Below are 21924 nucleotides of genomic sequence, written 5' to 3'. Positions count from 1 at the left end.
GCAATAGTCACTTTTGGTGAGTTGTTTCTATACAATTCAGTTATATGACATTTAGGTATGACACAGGACTACACAAGCATTTTTTGTATAGAAATGTGTCAACAGACTAAAGCAGGGAACCACAATATTTTGCATACGAATTATGCAGAATGTAATATCATAACTGTCTATTACTTTTCTTGCAATTGAGCCAATACTGAATGCTGAACTGCACTATTATAATCACTAAGCCAGACCTTACCTGTGTCCCTGTATCACTTGTCTCTACTGCCCTTTGATTAAAAAACGTCCCTATGTCCATTTTCCTTTTTTTTGGGGCATATTTCAGTTAGTCACAGTAAAAGTCACCTAGTAAAAGTGAGATAATTGACAATATCAAAACATGCTAGGGCTGTACCGAATAGTTCGAAGCTTCGTTCATAATGTTGACATTCGAAATCTAAATCAACATAAAAAAATTACAATTGTAATTTTTTTTTTACGTTTTTATTTGCCAAGATATGGCGAGTGCCATACCTTGCCATACCAAATGGACGCCCCTGTCTCACACAGTCATTTAAACATAAGGATCCAGTGTCCTCTGATGAGATCACAGGAGAAGATATTCAAACTCATTATTTACTCTCAATAACCGTCAAACTAAATTAATGTCTGCTAAATAAGATTATGTGACAAATAAACCCAGCATAACATGGTGAAGTGCCCTTTTTGGATTAACAAACCTAAACAAGCTGATCAAGAAGTATTGCTCGTTGTGATGTCACAAGCTTTGGTTCATCAATCAGCTGTGATTGTTGGAGTCAGGACCACTGCCCACCTGATGAACCCCTCATTAATTACTGTAACGTCATATGGTGCAACACATACCCCAGCCATCTAAAAAAACTAGAAAGCCTACAAAAGAGGGTACTACGAGTGCTGTCATGGTCCGGGTATCGAGCGCCCTCAAAGCCTCTTTTCCATCGCTTTGGTCTCCTGAGGCTCGCTGAATTTAATATTCATCAAAACGCATCAATTATGTATCAAGTTGTCAACAACATGAATCACAGACTGTCTGAGCTTGTCCCAGTCTGCCAACCACTGCACATCCACAACACAAGAAACAAGCATCTTATATCTGGCAAGAGGAGAAGGCTAAATTGTGCTAGCCTAAGCATAGCATGCAGGGGTCCACAGATCTGGAACAAGCTTGATGAAAATCTAAAAATGACTAATACCTTTAAAACCTTTAAAAAATCATTGAAAGAGGAACTGCTAAAATCATATCTCTAAGTAAAATTATAACTTAGGAATAAAATTGTCTGTATTATGTATCTCTGTTATATGTCAGTTAGTAGGTAGGTGTGTAAACCTACCCACGTTGTAGTTTTTTGTTTTGTTTTTTGTTTGTTTGTTTTTGTTTATTTTGTTATTGTTTTGTTTGTTCATATTCTGTTTGTATCTGTGTTCAGGCTCCCTCCAAAAGCTTTAAATAGCTTCTTGGGAGACCTGGCACATGCACACAATTTGCGACATGTTATCACATGAGGATACTCGCATGTAAAATGTATCGTGTGTGTGTGTGTGTGAATACAAAATTCATTCATTCATTCATTCATTCATTCATTCATTCTAGTCAGGACCACTGCCCACCTGATGTAGTGTCTAGTCAGGACCACTGCTCACCTGATGTAGTGTGTGTGTGTGCCTCTCTTTCTGTGTATGTGTGTTTGTGTGTTTGTGTGTGTGTGTGTGTGTGTGTGTGTGTGTGTGTGTGTGTGTGTGTGTGTGTGTGTGTGTGTGTGTGTGTGTGTGTGTGTGTGTGTATGATACACCCACTAAATACAGCATGTTTACTACAGTGGAAAATATATAATTAAAATGACATTCAGTTTCGGTACAAAACACTTAAAGGAGCACTTCACCAAAAAGCAATGCTGATGTATCCTGCACATAATCTCACAGACATCAACTCTAAACTCTGTACACATTCATTTAGTTTGACAGTTATTGAAAGTAAATTAGTTTTAATATGGCCACCAGTGATGTCATCAGGGACATTGAATCGTTGTGTTGATTACAGCTCAATAGAATGATAAGGTAGCAGTCCCTATAGTCCCTCATCCTGTTGCTTTCTTCATCTACATAATTTCACTGAGCTGTATTTAATGCAACACAAGGGTTCAATGTCCCCGATGACATCACTGGTGGCCATATTCAAACGTATTTACTCTCAATAACTGTCAAACTAAATGAATGTGTGCAAAACTGTTTAGAGTTTTTGGATGTGTGTGAGATTATGTGCAAAAAAATAATCTATCGTTTTTTTTGGTGAAGTGCCCCTTTAACAAACACGCTCCACAGACTCAAGGAAGTCGTACAGAAATAAGATACACAACATGTCTCCATTCATTAAAATCTCCACATATACTGAACTCCTGTTAAATCTGTGTCGTTTTATAAAAAGAGCATTTATTTATTTAAATGTTTTTTTAGTTTTTTTTTCGCTTCGGATAACGAAGCACATAGTAAAGCAACATTACAATGTTGTGAAAATATAAGTGTGATAACGTAACGTCTTTTAATCATCTTCAACACGTCCTCCGTAACACTGGGATACTTCTGCATGTGTACTAAAATAACAACCTTTAAAATTCTACAAATCGGTACCATAAAACTGCAGATCGACTAGAAAGGAGTGGATCTCTCACTGACAGACGCGACCTGCTCATCTTTCCCTCGGCCGGGGGAGGGAGAGCGAACAAACACAGATAAAATAATAAAGTTGAAAATGAGGAGGAAAAAAAAGAGAGAAAGGATAAAAGAGAGGCTGGATACACACGTTGGAACGAGAGGATTCGCTCTGGGACTTCCTGTGTTCCACACAGAGTCTCATCCACCCGCTTCCTGCTCAGACTCAGACTCACCTCTTGTATACAGAGTTTAAAAAAAGGAGATTTTCTGTTGCTTTAAATGCAGCCAAAGAAAGAACAACAATAACAATAATAATAATAATAATAATAATAATAATAATAATAATAATAATAATAATAATAATAATAATAATAATAATAATAATAATAATAATAATAATAATAATAAAATAAAAAAACAAGTCGTCATAATAATTATAATAATATAATAATACTTGTAAAAAAGGGATTGAACGAGGACCTACACTCTGAAAGGATGTGTTGCTTTCAACTGATCTGAGAGCAGCTTGGAACGACAGTGTGTTACTTTTCAACAGAGCATGTGTTGACGATGTGTTATTAGCGACACCTGTTGATACAACATATGCTGCTATGAAAGAGCGTGCGGGACACTGAGTGAGTGTTGGGCTTTCAGGATTCCATTCTCTCATCTCCGAATGACAAACAAGATGTGGGGGTGGGACTTAAGAAGGAAATCATTTGAAAGATAAAGGCCAAATGGAGAGTGACAGTGATGGCAGCCTTCACTCCATCGTTGACGACCAATAGGGATATTTATATAACAAGGGCGGGGCTTATTTAAAAAACAATGATCGTACTTGATTGGATGGAGTTTTTGATGTACACCTCGAGACCATTTTCCTCTTGATGGAGTCTTTAACACCTGTTGTTTTTATGTGTAATCTAACACCCGTTGTTTTTATGTGTAATCTAACACCTGTTGTTTTTATGTGTATTCTACCACCTGTTGTTTTGATGTGTAATCTAACATGTGTTGTTTTTATGTGTAATCTAACATGTGCTGTTTTGATGTGTAATCTACAGTACCACCTGTGGTTTTGATGTGTAATTTAACACCTGTTGTTTTGATGTGTAATCTAACAGACGTTGTTTTGATGTGTAATCTAACACCTGTTGTTTTGATGTGTAATCTACCACCTGTTGTTTTGATGTGTAATCTAACAGACGTTGTTTTGATGTATAATCTATTGTTCCAAACTCCACTCAGGACAGGTTGAAAGCGACACATGCTCTGGATGGCTGGAATGACGTGGGACCCTCAGAGAGGCGCCACATATCTGCACATTGCTATGTACAAACCTAACAAGGAGAGTAGCTTGATTTCCCAATATATTGTTCAAGTTACAAAAAGGAAACGAAAGAAAAAACAAAGAAAATAATGCACTGCGTTGCAAGAGTGTCCGTTAAGTTTAAGGCGATTTCTTTTTTTTGTCTTTTTTTAGCTCACAGGTTTTATTCATTGTGATTGATCACCATCTGTGGATTCAGAAGAAGAAAGTGATCAGTCATTGGTGGACTTGGATCAAAAAGTGATTGATTATTGGTGGACAGGGATGACAGGAAGTGGGCGGGGCATGGATTTCTCTAGAATGGCGAGGGGGGGACAAATAAAAATCAACCACAGTTTGTTCATTTGAATCCGTTTCATTTTGGCCGTAGAAAAATTAGAGTATCGATATTCCAGAGATATTCTCTTTGCGTTTGTTTTGCTGTGAGATGTTACAGGGATTTAGCTAGCTAGCTAGCAAGTCATACTCTGCTGTCATGTTGTTGCTGTTGATTACATCTGGAGTTGTTATTGTTTATATAAGGCCACCATGACTACAACACAACTGTCTGTGAGCATCTTCACAGTATCAACAGCATCCTGCAGGACCCCACACACGCACACCACGACAAAAGTGAAATAGTGTTTGTTTCCATGATCGTTCAGGTCCAGCAAACATGACACCATGTTTAATTTCTTCATAAAAGCCGCGGCCACTAACGTCCCCAGCTAGTGTCCGTTTTTAATTAGTTTCATCTTTGTCTTTGATTCTTTCTCTTTCTCCCTCTCTCTCTCTCTCTCTCTCTCTCTCTCTCTCTCTCTCTCTCTCTCTCTCTCTGAATCCCATTGTGAAGCTCTGCCCCTCTAAAGGGAGACATGACTCAGATACATATTAAGTAAACCCTACCTCACATAAACTAAACAGCAACAAGTTTGCTACTAACAAGTTAACTTGGTCATATAATAGCAAATCTTAATCCCAACAGTGTTTTTTTTTATAATTTTTTTTTTATAATTTTTTTATACAAATAGTTGACATAGCAAACTCCCAGCACTACAATGTTGCAGTCCTTGGAGAGAGAGAAAGAGAGAGAGAGAGGCAGAGGAGAAGGGGGGAGAATGGGAGGGTCGAGGGTAGTCTTGGAGGATTAAGAAGCGGGGGGGCGGGGAGCGGCTCGTTTTCCATTCATCAACTGTAGTAGACAAATCAACAAGGACCAATCAGAAAGCATTATCCTTCAGCTCTGATAATGTATGCTAACCAGAGGAGAGGTTTGGGAGTCGGTAGCGTTCGTTATCCTTCATTAACAAATCCTCAGGAATCAATCAGAATTCAGGAAAGTGTGGGGGGTTTGTGGGGGGGGAGGCCTTCGTTAGGAGTCTTCACCATCATCGTCGTCGTTCTCGTAAGAGTCTTTGGTCCCGTACAGGTCCGCCAGCCTCTTGAACCTGGGCCCCCAGCTCTGCAGGTAGTCGTAGTCCAGGTCGGACTCGGTCGTCACGGACTCCAGGGAGCTGAGCGAGCCGGCCACGGAACCCCGCCCCTCATAGCCGTAGATCTGGATGGAGTCGTAGGGTGGAGCCGTGGGGTCGCCGTCCGCCTCGTTGATGCGGGACTTGATGAAGTCATCCACGTCCACACTGTTGGCGGCCGGGCGGCCAAGGCCCGCAGGGGGGAACTGCAGCTCCGGCTTGATGTCCTTCCTCGGCAGGAAGCCATTAGCACCGTCCGGGTTCTGGAGAGAGAGAGAGAGCGAGAGAGAGTGAGAGAGAGAGCGATGCACAGAGAGAGAGAAAGTCAGAGAGAATGTGAGAGAGGGAGGGAGAGAGAGATACACAGAGAGAGAGCAGAGAGACAGAGAGAGAGATGAGATCAAAATAACATCCATGTAGGTTTCCATCATTACAGCATCTGTTTCTCTCCCGAAGGATGACTCCCCTGAAGTTCACTAAACTTCTCCTGAATGATGACTGCTTTCTACCTCCCTCCCTCCCTCCCTCCCTCCCTCCCTCCCTCCCTCCATCCTTACCTGCAGAGTAGCTATGTCGAAGGCCTCGGTGTCCTCCTCTCCACCTCCCTCGTCGTCGTAGGTGATGATGTTCTCTCTGATGTCCTCCTCCTCGAACACGATCAGCGGCTCCTTCTTCTGTCTGCGTAACGCCACGAATAACACTACTATCGCTGGGAAGAGGAGGAGCAGGGGGAGGGAGGAGGAGGAGGTAGTAGGAAGAGGAGGAGCAGGGGGAGAGAGGTTGTAGGAAGAGGAGGAGCAGGGGGAGGGAGGAGGAGGAGGAAGGAAGAGAGGTGGAGGAGGGGGTGGTAGGAAGAGGAGGAGCAGGGGGAGAGAGGTGGTAGGAAGAGGAGGAGCAGGGGGAGGGAGGTGGTAGGAAGAGGAGGAGCAGGGGGAGGGAGGCGGAGGAGGTAGGAAGAGGAGGAGCAGGGGGAGGGAGGAGGAGGAGCAGGGGGAGAGAGGTGGAGGAGGGGGTGATAGGAAGAGGAGGAGCAGGGGGAGAGAGGTGGTAGGAAGAGGAGGAGCAGGGGGAGGGAGGATGAGGTAGGAAGAGGAGGAGCAGGGGGAGGGAGGAGGAGGAGCAGGGGGAGAGAGGTGGAGTAGGGGGTGGTAGGAAGAGGAGGAGCAGAGGGGGGAGGAGGAGGAGGTGGTAGGACGAGGAGGAGCAGAGGGGGGAGGAGGAGGAGGTGGTAGGACGAGGAGGAGCAGAGGGGGGACGAGGAGGGGGTGGTAGGAAGAGGAGGAGCAGAGGGAGGACGAGGAGGGGGTGGTAGGAAGAGGAGGAGCAGAGGGGGGAGGAGGGGGTGGTAGGAAGAGGAGGAGCAGAGGGGGGAGGAGGAGGAGGTAAGAAGAGGAGGAGCAGAGGGGGAGGAGGATGAGGTGGTAGGAAGATGAGGAGCAGAGGGGGAGGAGGAGGGGGAGGTAGGAAGAGGATGAGCAGAGGGGGGAGGAGGGGGTGGTAGGAAGAGGAGGAGCAGAGGGGGGAGGAGGGGGAGGAGGAGGGGGTGGTAGGAAGATGAGGAGCAGAGGGGGGAGGAGGGGGTGGTAGGAAGAGGAGGAGCAGAGGGGGGAGGAGGTAGGAAGAGGAGGAGCAGAGGGGGAGGAGGAAGAGGTGGTAGGAAGATGAGGAGCAGAGGGGGAGGAGGAGGAGGTGGTAGGAAGAGGAGCAGGGGGAGGGAGGAGGAGGAGCAGGGGGAGAGAGGTGGAGGAGGGGGTGGTAGGAAGAGGAGGAGCAGAGGGGGGAGGAGGAGGTGGTGGTAGGAAGAGGAGGAGCAGAGGGGGGAGGAGGTGGAGGTACGAAGAGGATGAGCAGAGGGGGGAGGAAGAGGAGGTGGTAGGACGAGGAGGAGCAGAGGGGGAGGAGAAGGGGGTGGTAGGAAGAGGATGAGCAGAGGGGGGAGGAGGAGGAGGTGGTAGGAAGAGGAGGAGCAGAGGGGGAGGAGGAGGTAGGACGAGGAGGAGCAGAGGGGGAGGAGGAGGTAGGAAGATGAGGAGCAGAGGGGGAGGAGGAGGGGGTGGTAGGAAGAGGAGGAGCAGAGGGGGGAGGAGGAGGTGGAGGACGGGGTGGTAGGAAGAGGAGGAGGGGAGGGAGGTGGAGGAGGGGGTGGTAGGAAGAGGAGGAGGCGTGAGGAGGAGGAGGTGGAGGAGGAGGTGGTAGGAAGAGGAGGGGAGGGAGGTGGAGGAGGAGGTGGTAGGAAGAGGAGGAGGCGTGAGGAGGAGGAGGTGGTAGAAAGAGGAAACAGACAGGTAAGTAATGACAGGACAAGCGACTTCTTCTGACAACACAGAACCACAAACAGGACCAGGATGTCTGACCAGAATGTCCTGGTGGTTACAGAGACATGTGAACAGAATGTCCTGGTGGTTACAGAGACTTGTGACCAGAAGGTTCCAGGTTCCCTCCAGCTGCCAATGTGTCCATCTCTGGGAGGATGAATTCAAACTAGGGCTGGGTGATATGACGATATTATATAAATATCGGGTACAGTTCATTAACGATACACTTTTTAAACGTATCGTGGATATCGTGATGTTTTGCCCTCGCGTTAGAGGCCGCCGTGGCTGAGATGAGACTTACAAGCGCAGCGCTAAATACTTTTCTCTCCCTCTCGCCTCTCCCTCTCGCAGAAAAAAAGTCAGTCACACACACACTCACCCAAATTACGTCATCTACACGCACATACACGCACGCAAGCACACACACCTAGGCAGAGACAGAGAGGCGGTGGTAAAAATGTGTTTTTAATCGACCGTGAATTAAAGTGTCAATGCTGTTTGTCATTTTAACAGCAGATACTTTCTTAAATGCCATCGTCCCGACAGAGTGGTGTGACAGGGAGCTTGCTGGTGTTATTTAGCATTAGCTGAAGAGCTAGTTTTAGCTTAACGTTACCTTGGCTAAAGTTGGGACTATTCATAATCCAGCAATAATGGCTGCAGACCTGCAAGCAAAGTACTGCAAGTTGGCAAAGGAGTATTCCAAGGTAAATCACTTTTTCACCAGTAACGTTACATTCTTTCCATCTACCGGTAGTTCACGCTAACTGGCTAACCTAGCTCACGTTAACGTGGCTAACCTGTGTCGTCACTGATTGACAATTAATGAAATAATGCGGACAGCCATACCGGTGACAATGTTTCGCTTTTAGTGCCAAAGGATAAGAGTCTGAGGCGGAGTCTCAAAAGAGAATGTTGAATATTTATTGTCCATTAAAAATCACAACATACACATTACTATCACACAACTGAAATGGAGCAGCCTGGATAGGAAGTGCAACAACGTATAACGTCTGTGCGGAACCAGTGTCCCAACAACCATTCTGTGGGTGAACTCATTGAGCATAGTTCTCAATTAATGATACTAATACTAATATATACAATCATCTGTTGTTGAATAAATACCATTACTTTCTAGTTATTACTTAAAAACAGTATATATAAAACAGTATCTGTAGCTGTAAAAAAATATATATATATATAATATGTATAATATTATAGTTTATATTTAAATGTATGCACTGGTATTGGATCAGTATCGGTATCGGCAGATACGCAAAGCTTAGGTATCGGAATTGGATCGGGAAGGAAAAAATGGTATCGGAACATCTCTAGTCTTTTGTCTTTAATGTTAGCTTGCAAACTTAAATACTGTCTTGGTAAGCCTCATAATGAATTGTTTGGGGAAAAAAAGGAAAAACATCGTGATGTGTATCGTGTATCACCGAAAGGTCAGAAAATATCGTGATATCATATTTAGGCCATATCGCCCAGCCCTAATTCAAACCACCAACAGATGCATTGTATTGACAAACCCCAAGTCGTGTCGACCTTTTCCAAAGAAAATTGTATGGCTCACATTTATTTCCTGTACTAATACAGTAGGTACACTGGGGCCCAAGCTGTTTCCCTAGGAATTCTTCTGAAAAGGTCTAATACGTAAAGTAGTAATCCACAAGATCCACATTTCTGTTTGTTTTGGTGACATCTAGTGGTGGTAAGCGGTCATTGCTGTTGCCCTTTTTTTGCACTGTATTGACTTGCTTTCCATCTTGAAAATTCATGCTAACTACTGAGTCTTCTATTCATTCCAAACAAACTGCTGCAAAATGTACGCCATCCTGTGTGGCTGATGACTTTGTAACAACAAATGTAAATGCATTCACGAACTGGGTATGAGTAGCATCACAATTGTGCTATATTAAATGGCAATAGAGAGTGGGAAAATTGTAAATAATAGTAAAAATAATAAAGAATATTTATTTATATGAAAATTTTCAAGATTATTACTTTAAAAGTTGGAAGTTGACTTATTTGTTGTTAGCAGCGCGTATTTTTAACCTGTATGACTTGAAGGTATATATAGGTATATAATAATATATTATTATTATTCTTAAATGTTTTGCCTTTCTATCATTTTCGCACATCCCCCAATTTAGTTGTTATGCCAATTTCCTTCCTGGTCGTTGCACGCATTGCCATATGGAGGTGTAGTGGTTACATTATTGCTGTTTCCGGCCGGTCCACCTTGCAAAATTGCAACATATTTCCCCATTGCCCATTTCTAAATTGTCTTTTTTAAAACAAATAAAGCATGAACATTTGCATGGTGTACCTTTCTGTGCGTATTCATCCACAATCTATAGCTCAACATGAAAATATTTGCAATTAATCGTAAAGAAAAATGTCCTAATTTTATTTCAACCAAAAATGCTTAAACAATAATGTTAGAAGGGAACTCATTTTGTGCAAAAATGGAAAGCTTTCCAATGTTCATGAGGCAGAATTGTTACAATAGCCGATAATCCATTTTCCCAATGATAAATCCCTATACGGGTGGACCTCATGGGCGGTCCAAAGTGACGTCAGACTACACCTCCCTATACTATTGGTCTGGGGAAAGTGTAGACTACCACATGCCAACTATTTTAGTCTGGGGAGGGTGTAGACTACCACATGCCTCGTCTGTCAAGTCTGGGGAGGGTGTAGACTACCACATACCTCCTCTGTCAGTCTAGGGAGGGTGTTGACTATCACATGACTCCCCCGATACATGTGGATTCGCCAGCCGGCTCTTTTCACCTGACAGCGAGGAGTTTCACTGGGAGAACGTATCAGGTGAAAATAACTGGCTGGCGAATCCACATGTATCGGGGGAGTCATGTGATAGTCAACACCCTCCCTAGACTGACAGAGGAGGCATGTGGTTCGCGCTATTTCCCCCTGACTGACCAGTAGCAGTCACTGTTCCAACGACCAGGACTCATACCCCACCGGCTTCCCACCTGCGAACACTGACGATTGTGTTCGTAGGGACGACTGACCAAGCCAGTCCAAGTGGACAGCTGGAGTCTCTGCGGTGGTAGGCGAGTGCTTAGACCTCTACGCAACCCAGCCGCACCGACCTGAAGGTATATTTAAACATGTTTAGTTTCTTACCCAGTAATATAACAATACAGGCCAGGATGGCGATGAGCGCCCCGGTGCTGAGGCCGGCAGGCAGGACGTACGGCTCCACATTGCAGGACAGGATGGTGTCTTTGCTGTCGCAGGAACAGACCCGGATGGTCAGGGTGTTGGTGCTGCTCAGGGCTGGGAAGCCGTTGTCACTGATCTCAATGGGCAGGAAGTAGATGTCCTGCGTCAGGCGACTGAAGCCTTTACGGAGCACCTGGATACTGGCTGTACTGTCTGAGAGCAGAGAGAGAGAAAGCTTTAATACACATCCTGAGAGAGAGATATATAGAGATACTGTAGATAGAGAGACATGAGAGAGACAACTTGAATACACATCCTCAGAGAGAGAGAGAGAGAGAGAGAGATAGAGAGATAGATAGATAGATAGATAGATATGTACAGTAGATAAGATAGATAGATAGATACTGCATATATATATATATATATATATATATATATATATATATATATATATATATATATATATATATATATATATATAGAGACATACAGACAGACAGACAGACAGACAGACTAGCAGAGGCAATGAGGTATGACTGTACTGATATTAAATCAGTAAAAAATGATGTTTAATGTTGAGACCATTTATCAGCCAGACTCCTGCCTCTCTCTACTGTATCTATACTGTACCTATCTCCCTCTCTAACTGTATCTCTCTCACTCTCTCTACTGTATATCTCCCTCTCTACTGTATCTCTACCTCTCTCTACCTCTCTCTCTACTGTATCTCTACCTCTCTACTGTATCTCTACCTCTCTCTACCTCTCTACTGTATCTCTACCTCTCTCTCTCCCTCTCTACTGTATCTCTACCTCTCTACTGTATCTCTACATCTCTCTACTGTATCTCTCTCTACTGTATCTCTACCTCTCTCTCTCTACTGTATCTCTACCTCAATCTCTCTCTACTGTATCTCTATCTCTCTCTCCCTCTCTCTACCTATCTCTACTGTATCTCTATCTCTACCTCTCTCTCTCTCTACTGTATCTCTACCTCACTCTCTCTTTTTTTTTCAATTATTATCTTTTATTTGCTTTTAACATTTCATTTACATACAGTTGTAAAATGCAAGTTATAAATATATAAATTACATTTCCTAACTAAACAATTACTAACCCTTCCCCGACCCTTCCTAGTACAAAAAAAAAAAAACTATCGAATGCATGATTTACTTTAAGACCATGATTGTCTGTGCTACTACCTGAATAAAATAATAAACATGACAACAAAAAGAAAAACAGGCAGACAAATATAGAATATAAAAAGACAACATCCACAATCTCTATTATGCTTCAATTGGCTCTCTCCAGTTCTATACCCATATTTGGTATGTAATCCATTGCCCGACCCCAGATCTTCTGAAAGTGTATTATTTTTCCTTTCACATTATACATGATTTTTTCAGGTGTGCAATAGGATAGGAGTTCTGCCCACCATTGTTTAGTCGGGGGAGGGGGTTCAGATTTCCAATGACAAAGAATAAAAAAATTTGCAGCAGACATTGCTAACAGGATACATTTCTTTTCAAAGTTGTCAAAGTTACTCAGCATAGAGATATCACCCAAAATAGCTATTCGTGCGTCAGGAGTCATCGTCTTTCCAATAATTTTTGAAAGTTGTTCAAATATAAATTTCCAGTAATAATTTAACTTTCGGCAATTCCAGAACGTGTGGATTAGATCCCCTTTAGCATGTTGACATCGAAGACAATTGGGTGATGTCTCGTGGCTAAATTGATATAATCTGTGAGGTGTATAATAAATTCTGTGTAGTATATTAAATTGTGTTAACCTATGGTTGGTATTTGTTAAAGTTGTTTGGGAGTTCTGGAGCAATGACCATTCTTTCATGGTATATTTGTGTTTAATATCTTTTTCCCATTTATCTTTTTGTTGTAGCATCCTATCATCTTTCTGTTCAGTGTTCATCAGTGTGTAGATTTTAGATATTTTAGCCGTAACGACCAGAACCTGCAGGGTCCTCCTGAGCAATGTCAGAAGGATCTGCCCCTTCCTAACAAAAGAAGCCACCCGACTCCTTGTCAAATCAACAGTCATGTCTTGCCTCGACTACTGCAATGCACTGCTCACTGGTCTACCGACCACCACCACCAAGCCTATTCAACTCAGAATCCCTCAGTACCGTCAACAGTTAAAGACTATTAAAAGGACTGTCCGGCCTGTGAGGCAGTGGTCGACTGAGGCTGCTGATATGCTCAGCGACTGTCTGGAGCTCACTGACTGGTCTGTTTTTAGTGAAGCATGTGATGATTTGGATGAATACACTGACACAATATCCTCATACATCAACTTCTCGGAAGACAGGTGTATCCCATCAAAGATGATGACTATCTATGGCAATAATAAGCCATGGTTTAATAAAGAGGTTAAAAGTCTCTGGGTTAAGAAGAATCAGGCTTTCAAAAGTGGAGATGCAGATCTCTATAAAATTGCCAGGTATGAATTTGAACGAAGTGTGAAAACAGCTAAGGCTAAGTACAGAGACAGTCTTGAGGACAATTTGAAAGCTGGGGATGCAAAAGGGGTTTGGCAGGGCCTACATATGATTACTGGGTACAAGAATAGGGTAGAAAAGGGTAACCACTGCGCTCAGACAGGTGCGTAGTCCAATATTAATTATGCAAAAAAGGGAGGTAGGGACCGCACTCTGAATATCGTTATTTTTTATTTTCAAAGGACACAAAACGTTTTCAGCCATCCGGCCTTCATCAGTGTGTAAATGACAACTGTGACAAACATAACTTAAGTAGGCTGTACTTGACACCAGGTGGGAACAATCGGCAATCAGTTAACAGTTAACAGGCTAGGTTGACGTCATGATTGGTAGCAGGGCTAGATTGACAAGTAGAATACATAATATCACAATATCACAATATCACATAAATGTGTATGATGGTAATATATGAAAACACCAAATTGATACATATTACAATATTTACAGACCTGTATGGAAATAAAAAAAGACAGTACATTGGGGTGCATCAGTTTGTTAAACCGTTCATTAAACAGTGTACTAGTTTTTCTCTCTCATACAGTAGATAACTTAGGGTAGCATCTATAGGAATGGAGCCAAAATTGGACTCTTCATTCATCCCAGATGGAATACATCGATTTGAGCCGATGTCAATACAATATATAATTTAATTTACAACTCTGTATGGAACAAAAAACAGTACATTGGGGGTATCAGGTTGTAAGACCATTCATTAATCAGTGTACTAGTTTTTTGTTTATACAGTAGATAACTTATGATAGCTAGAGGAATGGAGTCAAATTGAACTCTTCATTCATCCCAACTGGATACATAGATTTGAGCCGATGAATCCATACACATTCTCGTTGCAAAAGCAGTTGTTCATGGTTGCCACCTCTTCTATTAAGAAAAACCATCTCTAGACCTATGCACTTGAGGTCATTAATTTTATGATCCATTTCGTTAAAATGTCGTGCCACAGGGGAATTAATGTCAGTCCGCTTTATATTGCTTCTGTGTTCGTTCAATCTGATTTTTAATTTGCGGGATGTCTGTCCAATATAGTATTTTTTACATGGGCAGAATAATAGATAAATTATGTGTGTGGAATTACATGTTATTAGCGATCTGATCTTGTAATTCTTCCCGGTGTGGGAGTCGTGAAATGTGTTTGTTTTGATCATGTGGCTGCAAGATGTGCATGATCTACATGGGAAGCTTCCATGAATAAAAGGTTCTGGCTTTGAATAAGAGTCCGCTCTGACAAGGCGGTCCTTCAGGTTTGTAGCTCTTTTATGTGTAAAACGTGGAGGGTGTTGGAAGCGATCATTTAATGTTCTATCCGATGATAGAATATGCCAGTGTTTCATGACTGTGGACTTGATAACGTAACTAAATGGATCATAAGTAAGGACATAATTAATGGTGCCTGGTGTTCTGTTTCTTTCTTTCTTTCGGAATAGTTCTTTTCTTTCGATTTGGTTTACTGTGGCCATGGCAGAGTTAATACACTGCTTTGGGTAGCCCTTTTCATCAAAACGTCCCAACATATTTTCACTTTCGGAGTGGAACTCCTCCTGGGAGCTACAGATACGTTTGAGTCTGTATAGTTGACTTACAGGCAAGCTTTTCTTTAAAGGCACTGGGTGGTGACTAGAAAACTGTAGGAGATTGTTTTTATCCGTTGGTTTTCTGTAGATAGTTGTGGCAATTAGGTTATTAATTTTAGTTAGTTTAACATCTAGGAAGTGAATGGATTCTCGGCTCTTTTCCATACTAAAAGTGATGGATTCTACACAAGAGTTCAAATATGACAAAAAGGATGACAGCTCTATTTCGTTTCCTGACCAGACCATGAAAACATCATCGATAAATCGAACAAAATATTTGATATGGGGTCCATATAACACATTGTTGTAAATGAAGTCCTCCTCGAACTTACCCATAAATAAACACGCATAGGCGCATGCGGATGGGGATCCCATAGCAGACCCATATTCCTGTTGGTAATAGGTATTTTCAAACATAAATACATTTCTATTCAATGTAAATTTCATCAGTTCCATGATAAATTCATGTGGGGGCGTTTGGTCTGGGTGTTTCCTTAGGAAATGGTTCAAAGCTTCTAGACCAAGGTTGTGGTTAATGTTGGAATATAGCGAAGTAACGTCTAGGGTTACAAGGATATCACTGTCACCAATATTTCTGACTGGGTACAAGAATAAACAGTCAGCTCAGGATGGGGACCCCCTACTCCCTGACAAGCTCAATGAATTTTATTGCAGATTTGATGTGCACTCGGGTGATCAACCCAGGGTAGCTGATAGAATGGGTCCTGTACCCCCCCCCCCCCCCCCCCCCCCCCCTTTGTAGTCGAGGAACACCAAGTCACCAAGTCAGAGCCTTACTCCGCAAACAAAATGTTAGGAAGGCCGCAGGGCCAGACAATGTGTCTACTTTTACCCTGAAAAATGGTGCTGACCAACTCGCTACTGTTTTTACAGATCTTTTTAATTGGTCTCTCAGCACATTTAAAGTCTCGGCATGCTATAAATCTGCCATAGTCATACCTGTGCCCAAGAAATCTAGCGCTGCTTGTCTGAATGATTACAGGCCCGTCGCTCTGACCTCTGTCATTATGAAGGTGTTTGAGCGGCTTGTCTGTGATCATTTATCTAGTATTGTTAAATTAGACATGTATCAGTTTGCTTATCAGCCCAACAGGTCTGTAGGGGATGCTGTATCTATGTGTTTACACACCATCCTGCAGCACCTGGAGGCCTCTGCCACTTATGTACGAATTTTGTTTATTGATTTTAGTTCAGCGTTTAACACGATTGTGCCTTTTAAATTATTTGAAAAACTTAAATTGCTCGGAATTGATGAGTCTCTTGATGAATTGATGAATTGCTATTTTATTCTAGATTTTCTCTCAGACAGAGAACAAGTGGTTAAAGTAGGTAATTTGTTCTCTAGTTCCAGGACCTTGAACACCGGGGCCCCCCAGGGCTGTGTTCTATCTCCTCTGCTCTACTGTCTATACACTAATGACTGTGCCTCCCACTCTGATTCTGTCTGATTTTTTAAATATGCGGATGACACAACAGTAGTGGGACTAATTAAGAACGGGGATGAATCGGCCTATAGAGCTGAAGTCGATAGCTTTGCTGTATGGTGCAAGGAGAACGACCTGCTTTTGAACATCTCTAAGACAAAGGAAATTATAGTTGACTTCCGGCGCGGGGAGGCAGTCCACCCTCCTCTGTACATAAACAGCCAGCAGGTGGAGAGGGTGGACAGTTTCAAATTCCTCGGCATCACCATATGTGATAATTTAAAATGGGAAGTTAACACCAGCCTCATAAGCAAAGCCCACCAGAGGCTCCACTCCCTGCGCCAGCTTAAAAAGTTTGGTGTGTCCAGGGAGGCGATGCTCAGTTTTTATAGAGCCACTGTAGAGAGTGTCCTTATCTTCTCAATGACTGTGTGGTACGGAAACACCACCGTCCATGATAGGGGACATTTAGAACGAACTGTACGCACAGCGTCAAAAATCATCGGCTGTGAGCTCCCCTCTGTGGCCTCGATTTATGCCACGCAAATCCGGCGGAAAGGGGAAAAGGTGATCAGGGACCCTTCTCACCCTGCTTACGACCTCTTTAACCCCCTTCCCTCTGGCAGAAGACTCCAAAGTCTCAGGTGCAGTACATCCCGTTTTAAAAACAGTACATATCCCGAGGCTGTCCGTCACCTGAACTCGAGTACAAATGTACAGGCACTTTGCACAACAAGGGCTAGCACCAGCCAACATGCACTTTAAGGCAATATGCACTTTAAAACTGGAACACTGAGCAATTTATTTTAGGTACTGTAGCATTTTTTCCTTTTAATTGTTTGTGTAAAACTCTTTATTGTGGGGATTGTACTCTTGTGTTTTTATATTGTATTCTTGTGTTTTTATATTGTACTCTTGTGTTTTTATATTGTATTCTTGTGTTTTTATATTGTATGTTTTTAACATTGTCTGTACTGTACGTGGCACCAAGACAAATCCCAATCAACAGTGTTGAAATGGCAATAAAGTTTCTATCTATCTATGCAGCCGCCAGTCTGATCGCCAACCTACCAAAGTCAGCCCATGTTACCCCGCTTCTTAGGGACCTGCACTGGCTCCCCATCGCCACACAAATTTGCTTCTAGGTCCTAAACCTGACATATCGCGCAGCGAAGGGAATGGCTCCACTCACTTTACTCACTTTAGACACTTTAACACACTTTATATTTATCTATTATTAACCTCTATTATTATGATGAATTGAAAATGGGGGACCCTGATGTAAACAAGACGAAAGTCTTTCTCTGGTCTGCATCCCTTAACAATTTTTTTTTTTTTTTTTTTTTTTTTCCCTCCTTTTTCCTCAGATTTTTCTCCCATCCCAATGTTAGTCGTTATGCCAATTCCCAATCCCCTTCCTGGTCGCTGCGCACTTACCCCCCACAGTCGGTCTGGGAGAGTGGAGGCTATCACGTGCTTCCTCCGACACACGTCCAGCCAATCAACCGCTTCTTTTCACCTGGCAGCGCGGACTCTCACTGAGTGGGCGTAGCGTGTGGAAGGATCACACTATCCCACTTAGATCCTATCCGCGCTTAGCAGGCGCCCCGACCGAACTGTAGGAGTCACTGTTTACAACGACCCGGACCCACCCGCCAGCTTCTCCCACCCTCTAATACTGCCAATTGTATTAGTGTGAACGGCCAGCCAAGCTGGTGACAACCCCGGAGCTGTGAGCTGGATTCGAACAGGCGAATCCTAGCGTCTCCGGGGGTTGGTGACGAACGCAATCTCCGCTACGCCACCTGACCGCCCTCCCCTTAACAATTGTATGTATTGAGCTGTACTGTACTGTACCCATTCTGCAATCTGTTAATAAACTTTTCAATCAATCAATCAATCAACACTCTTAAGCCCGGAGCCCTATTTTCTGAAAATCCGCCTAAAATACATACCTACGTAAATGGAATATTGCTCCACTTCTACAAGGTCCATTTGCATGTTCTTGGTATCTAGGGACATCTATGGACCTCAGTGATATTGTGTGAATCATATGAATTATGATTTTTCTTTGCATCTTTGACAGTGAATAACACCATGCTAAAAATGACCAGACATGAAAAACTGCCACTGATCTCGTTCAGTACCTTCTTGAGATCATGTGTACAAATAATCTAAGGAAATGAATAAAGGGAAGATGATTAAACAGAAGGTTTTTTTAGATACAGTACTGAATTCTCCCATCCGGACCAATGCAATTTGAAATATTATTATAGAATATAGAATAGCAGGCTTATAAATGACCTTATTATAGCCAATTCGCACATTTATGGATTGTGCCAAATCTTATAAAAAATAGGGGCGACAAACTAACTGTGCTCCAATATATGCCAATAACGTTACGTTTTGTGGATTATTATCTTGAGTAATAAGAGATATAAAAAAAATTCATATAGAATCCATTTGCTTTTTTTGAACTAGAGACCTCTGGGTAGGGTGTTTCTGAAAAATGCCAACGCTCATTGAAAGCTCTCGATGTCCTCGATAAAAACAACAGAAAAACAAAAACTAAAATATATCTAATAACACTTTAGCCTATTGGTAAACTAACGTATTGATGATAATATACATTATAACTGCTGTTGTGACATGGTTATGATGTTTATATTTGAATATGTTTGAAAAAAAAACAGATCATTTTGTCAGACAGTCTGCAGAGGTTGATTTATGACGTGATGTAATTTGCGGTCCGCCCCCGGCGGACGAGGTTAAAGAGATTTGCACTACATTCATACCTCATTTGCACCCTACCCTAAGTTTTGTACCTCTGCATTGTACCTCACTGTTATCTCATTTTACTCTGTATTGTATATTGTATATATGTATAATTGACTTTACTTACTTTTTTACTTACTTTTTTACTTACTTCTTAATAACTTTTTTTACTTACCTTATTTTTACTGTGTGTAGCACACTCTCATGGGCTCATACAGAAACAAGCATTTCATTATAAAGTGTTCTGTATTTTGTTGTGACAAATAATAAACAAACTTGAATAAACAAACTTGAACTTGAAACTGCCGCCTACCTCCGGTCAATGGTCTCTAACTACACACCCTCAAGAGCCCTCCGCTCTACATCCTCTGGCCGCCTTAGACCCACTCCTGTCTGAACTCTGGACGGGTCATCAAAGAGAAGCCGAACTTCCCAGCAGTTAGGACAGCCGAAACCCGATCAATCAAGCCATCTACGCCATATTTCAATCAATATCTGAAATTATATTACTGTCTTATACTATCATGCACTCATCACTGCACCACCCAAGTTTCAGCACTGTTGTAAATGTAAATGTAAAACGTATAGATGAATAGATATCCCACCTCTGTTATCCTTCAGGGAGAAGTTGTGGTTGTGTGCGGCCTCAGGAGCCAGACTGAAGGTAAAGAGTTGTCTGTGAGCCATCTCGTCTTTATCCACCGCACTCACCGTCTCTATCACCTAGACAACACACATATACAAAGACTGAATGAGAGACGTTTGTGACCTACATTGCCTCCAGTAGATGCCCCGCATGGCTGTGATTGGGCAGTGAATCACCCTCAGCCACGATGGACACGTCACAGTGCATTTACCCTTGTCTGTTGCGTCCCATTGTTTTAGTATCTAAAGCAGCACATCGTTTGAAAGCTAAAATGGCCACCGTTTGATTGACACCCAGTTTGACCTATTACATGCTTCCAATCTTGGGTTATAAGACCAAACAGCCAATGAACATCAGTTTCGAAAAAGTCCTTTCAAATGAGACCAGGGCCCCGTTCCCCGTACCTGGATAACTGAGTTAGCCGGATAACTTTCGGTGAAGTCTGACTTAAGCCGGACTTTCCCGTTCCCCGTACCTGGATTGTCCAAATCACCATGACAACAGATCCAAAAGTTTGAGCCTGGTCGAGAGCAGGGTTTAAGTTCAAGTTAGCCGGATGAACCATCGCCACGCCCCCGCAAAGAAATGACAGCCCGTTTCCTGAAATTATTCCCACAGTCTACGATCTGCATTATACCATTCTGAATTACGTTTTTGTGCTCCATTCTTCCAGAGGGGGCTTTTGAAATGTAAAATAGACCCAAAATGCTGATACTAAATTCACTTTGTCCTAAATAATGCACGTTATATACCGTGGCGCTCGCTCGGTGCGATGTACACATTATGTGGTTATTTTAATTGTAACTGGGATTAAGATGTCTGATGAGATGCGCTGTTTGACGGATTTGAGAAATTGAATGAGCCGTTGACGTCACATTAATGAATGAGCATAAAGAGATAAAACTTCATTCAAAATAAAGAATATTCTAAACACGGGTCTCTCGTTCATTAATGTATAAACAATGAATTTATCCCATCTGGCACAGTGGCGCAGCGGTAGTGCTCTATCCTGGCAACCCGGCGACCGGTGTTCGAAACCCTGTGTTTCCAATATAATTTTTTGGAATATAATATTAATGATTATACGCCAAAGTAGCCTAGTTTTAAGTTAAAATATTATAAATCTACATGCATTGAGGATGTCATTCTTTATATAGCTCTCAACGTGCACCAAATTGAATTATTCCTACATCGCAAAAAGAAGGAAAAGACTAGGTTTCGAACCCCGGTCGTCTGCGTGAAAGTCAAAAGAAGAACCCGTTACACCACAGTGGAGATAAGTAAAAGATCGACCATACATCAATCAATGGGTAAGAGAGCCGTATCGTTATTCTGTATAACAGTTTAACTAATTATTTTCGCTAGCAAGATCTCATTTGATTATTCAATCCAGCAGGCAAGTTTAAAGAAATATAATCTGATTGATTGAGGTAATGAGGGACTTAAAATTAGCCTATAGATAACGCATTTAACTTGTCGGCGAGGCGATTGAGCCGTACTGCAATATGTTAATAAAGTTTTAAATCAATTAATCAATCAATGCCGCTAGATAATCAGGATCTCTGCTATCGATACGTGCTGGCTTTTCAACTGGAGCGGCCGCGCGCACTTATCCTGGGTCTCAAGTCTGGTTTGAGTTAACGAGACTGAATCCACCTTCGAGGAACAGAAAAATCCCGGCTTCAAACATCGGGTTAACTGAATCTGGATAATGACATCTTGATCGACTTAGTTGAACCAGGTACGGGGAATAGGGCCCAGACTTATGCATGTGCTACAAAGTACAAACTTTGGGTAAGAATTCGATAGGCATTTTACGCCAAATTTGCAGGAATGTTAAGAGGTTAAATTACAAAGCAATATCTCGCCGCAACAAAATATTTGAATAGATTTTTGACCCAGAGCCTCTGTGTTGTCCTGGGGAAGTCACCCGCCTACTTGTCCCAGAGCATCAGCCTCAAGGCAACACAGTGAGGCGGGGGATGAGG

At 42.5% G+C, this 21924-nt stretch overlaps 1 protein-coding gene across 2 annotated transcripts in view; it reads right to left on the bottom strand.

Annotated features, from left to right (window-relative positions):
* Positions 1-2431: 2431 nt before the first annotated feature.
* cdh11 (cadherin 11, type 2, OB-cadherin (osteoblast)) overlaps positions 2432-21924 on the bottom strand; it is a 137648-nt gene continuing 118155 nt past the window's right edge. The window contains exons 12-15 of one of the 2 annotated variants that reach the window (XM_084322192.1): positions 19896-20013; positions 10929-11180; positions 6012-6163; positions 2432-5717 (exon numbers count right to left, since the gene is read on the bottom strand). In XM_084322192.1, the coding sequence (XP_084178318.1) occupies positions 5355-5717; positions 6012-6163; positions 10929-11180; positions 19896-20013 (885 nt within the window). In that variant the 3' untranslated portion in view covers positions 2432-5354. The remainder of the gene's footprint in view (positions 5718-6011; positions 6164-10928; positions 11181-19895; positions 20014-21924) is intronic. The other variant, XM_084322193.1, reaches the window with a different exon arrangement.

This window comes from Notolepis coatsorum (assembly GCF_963971535.1).
Source record: "Notolepis coatsorum genome assembly, chromosome: 9".
Taxonomy (NCBI): domain Eukaryota; kingdom Metazoa; phylum Chordata; class Actinopteri; order Aulopiformes; family Paralepididae; genus Notolepis; species Notolepis coatsorum.
This window is presented reverse-complemented; position numbering and strand designations above follow the sequence as displayed.